This window comes from Saccostrea echinata, unplaced genomic scaffold (assembly GCF_033153115.1).
Source record: "Saccostrea echinata isolate AGI-Se365-2 ecotype Australia unplaced genomic scaffold, CSIRO_AGI_Sech_v1 ptg000030l, whole genome shotgun sequence".
Classification (NCBI taxonomy): Eukaryota; Metazoa; Mollusca; class Bivalvia; order Ostreida; family Ostreidae; genus Saccostrea; species Saccostrea echinata.
In genome coordinates this window covers 20,920,001-20,922,534 of record NW_026889779.1, presented here as the reverse complement: position 1 = coordinate 20,922,534, position 2,534 = coordinate 20,920,001, and the positions used below count along the sequence as shown (strand labels likewise).

The following is a 2,534-nucleotide window of genomic DNA, read 5'->3' as shown; positions in this document are numbered from 1 at the left end:
TTTTTCAATAAAATTAAAGTTAATTTATAGCAAATGAAGACTTGGAGTATCGATATCAAGTGAATTTCTTTTATATACGTTATACTTGCTATTTTATTGAAATGTGTACCCATAAGATTCTAAGCATTTTTATAAAATAAATTTTTTTATTGTTCTATTATATTTGTAAACTCCAGAAAATTTGCTATGAACTGTTAAAATGCTTGACTTTAAGATAGACCTTTGCAGTTATTTTGTTCACGGCCGCTTGTCCAAATAATAATAATTTCTATTCAATTGTCTAGCTCTCGTACTTCGTAAGAAATACTCTTATTAATACTAATCCAGACTATATTTTAAAAACCGAAAATACGCTTCCAGTATTACACATTATCTTGAAGAACAGGTTCAATCTCCGTAAGACAAAACAAATATGGTGTCATGCAGAGACTTTTTTCTGCGAACCTGTCATCCTGTCTGTCCAAAGCGTTTGCTCATATCAGCGGTATATCGATCCCGGTCCTAATGGATGGAGCTGACTCCTCCCTTCAGTCTTGTGATTGGCAGCCCATAGTCACAAACAGCCAATAGCAAACAGCTTAAACAAGTGAAGAAAATTAACAGAAACTTAAGATGGTACTTAAGATATACAAATGTTATAGCAATGGTTTAATTGAAGTAGTTACATAGAATTGTTTGGCAGATGATAAACAAACGATAGTTCGTGTGTGGTACCATCTTTTATACTCTTATTAATAAACATTTATCTCGAGAAAGATTTTTAATTTTTACGGAAATTTGGGAGAAATTTCACATAAAATTTGGTATGGATTCTGAAGAAAATTCCCGTACAGAAAGTATAACTGGAGAGATGCCTTCCTCGGCCAAAGCTGTCCAGCTATCGTCCAAAGCCACAGCCTTTTCCATAGCCGCAATAATGGAGGGGGTGACCCCCAAGTCTGCCCCAGGCAACCCGCAGTCCAAAGAAAGTCTACCCAACCTCGGTAAGTATCTAAATCATTAAAACTATCTTAATTTGTAAAGAATACAATATACTTAGATATAGTTATGTGGCAAGGAATATATATTGTGAACAATATAATAATAAATTCGTTTTTTACACGTTTTCTTTCCGAGGTTATTTTTATAAATGGTCTCGCTAATAATATTTCTTTTTTCTATTTATTACTGAAAAATTGTTATTATGACTAGTGATAATGCAAATTTTTAAAAATAAATGGAAAGTATGTATAATATCAATTATCCATGAAATATGATAGAATAAAATTTTCAAGATATTTTGTATTTCTTTGCGACATAAAATTTAATTCTGATAATTATTTACAGGAAAATAATAATTAGCAATAATATTTGTAATTCATATCAATGAATTATTTTTCGATCCTCAGATCGATCGTATCTTGAGATATCTAAGACCATCTTAAAAGTAACCCTATATTGGAAAGTTTAAAAATATATATATAACATTTTACATATTGTTGTGAAACGGGCATTAATAATTTCTTTAGTTTGTGATGTAAAAAAATCACAAAATAAATTATTTCATCTGTAAAGACTAAAAACATGTTATAATATGTACGTTTAGGAAATCTATTTATTTCCCATTTGATTCAGGTGCTTTTTACATTGTTTTTTTTTCCCATTCTATTTACGAACTTATAAATTAGAGAAATATTTTATCCAACAATCTAAAATCGATCGCTACTACTGACTCGTGAAAATGCACCTTTTATTGTCAAATAATTAGGATAATATTCGGATAATACTTCGTTTAGTCAGGTCATTGGTTTTGAAGAAATAAAACCATCAAAATAAATACTATACACCAGTTGTAAATTTGGCGATTTTGAGCAATCGATTATCGGCATTTTATCGCTGATTAGTTAAATATATCAGATAGATACCACTTCTGCCGCTATTGATATAAACGGTCCTTTGGAGGGGTAGCAGTCCGTATAAACGGTACTGTTGACTAACTTTATGGAGGGCAAAACCTAGATTTAATTGAGAGATATCCTATCCTTATCTTTTAACGATAAGTGACATAAACTCAATATCTCACTGTCCTATCAAACACTTGGAATTGTTGAAGGCAGATTATCTCAAGAATTAATCTAATCAATTAAAATAAAGGACTTAGAATGTAGGAACAACGCATCTATAATGAGACTTCATTTACAACAGCTTAACAATGTTTTATAAATTTGCATTAGGATTTTCAACAAAGCTTTAGCGTCAAAAATTGCACCTTATTCAAGTTAGTTCACCTCTATCGGACACCTGTCGGGCCCAATCTAGTCACATGACTCTTCATTACTAATTAAGAAAATTTGGTTTAAAATATTTCACAGTGGTCGAGAGATGGGTATAAGAAAATCTTGTGCTTACACGTACCAGCAAATTTTTAAAATTCATTTCATAGATCTACCTTTCTTTTCAATGATTTTATTTCAAACACGAATTCTTCTTTCTTGAAAATAATAAGTCGACAGAAAAATCAAAAGAGTTTTAAAATAAATTATGCAATATAATAG

General features: G+C 30.5%; 1 protein-coding gene across 1 annotated transcript in view; it reads left to right on the top strand.

Annotated features, from left to right (window-relative positions):
- The first annotated feature begins 637 nt into the window (after positions 1-637).
- Positions 638-2,534, top strand: part of LOC133197511 (T-box transcription factor TBX20-like) — a 9,595-nt gene continuing 7,698 nt past the window's right edge. Inside the window, exon 1 of the mRNA XM_061333585.1 lies at positions 638-983. Within this exon, the coding sequence (XP_061189569.1) occupies positions 806-983 (178 nt within the window). The 5' untranslated portion in view covers positions 638-805. The remainder of the gene's footprint in view (positions 984-2,534) is intronic.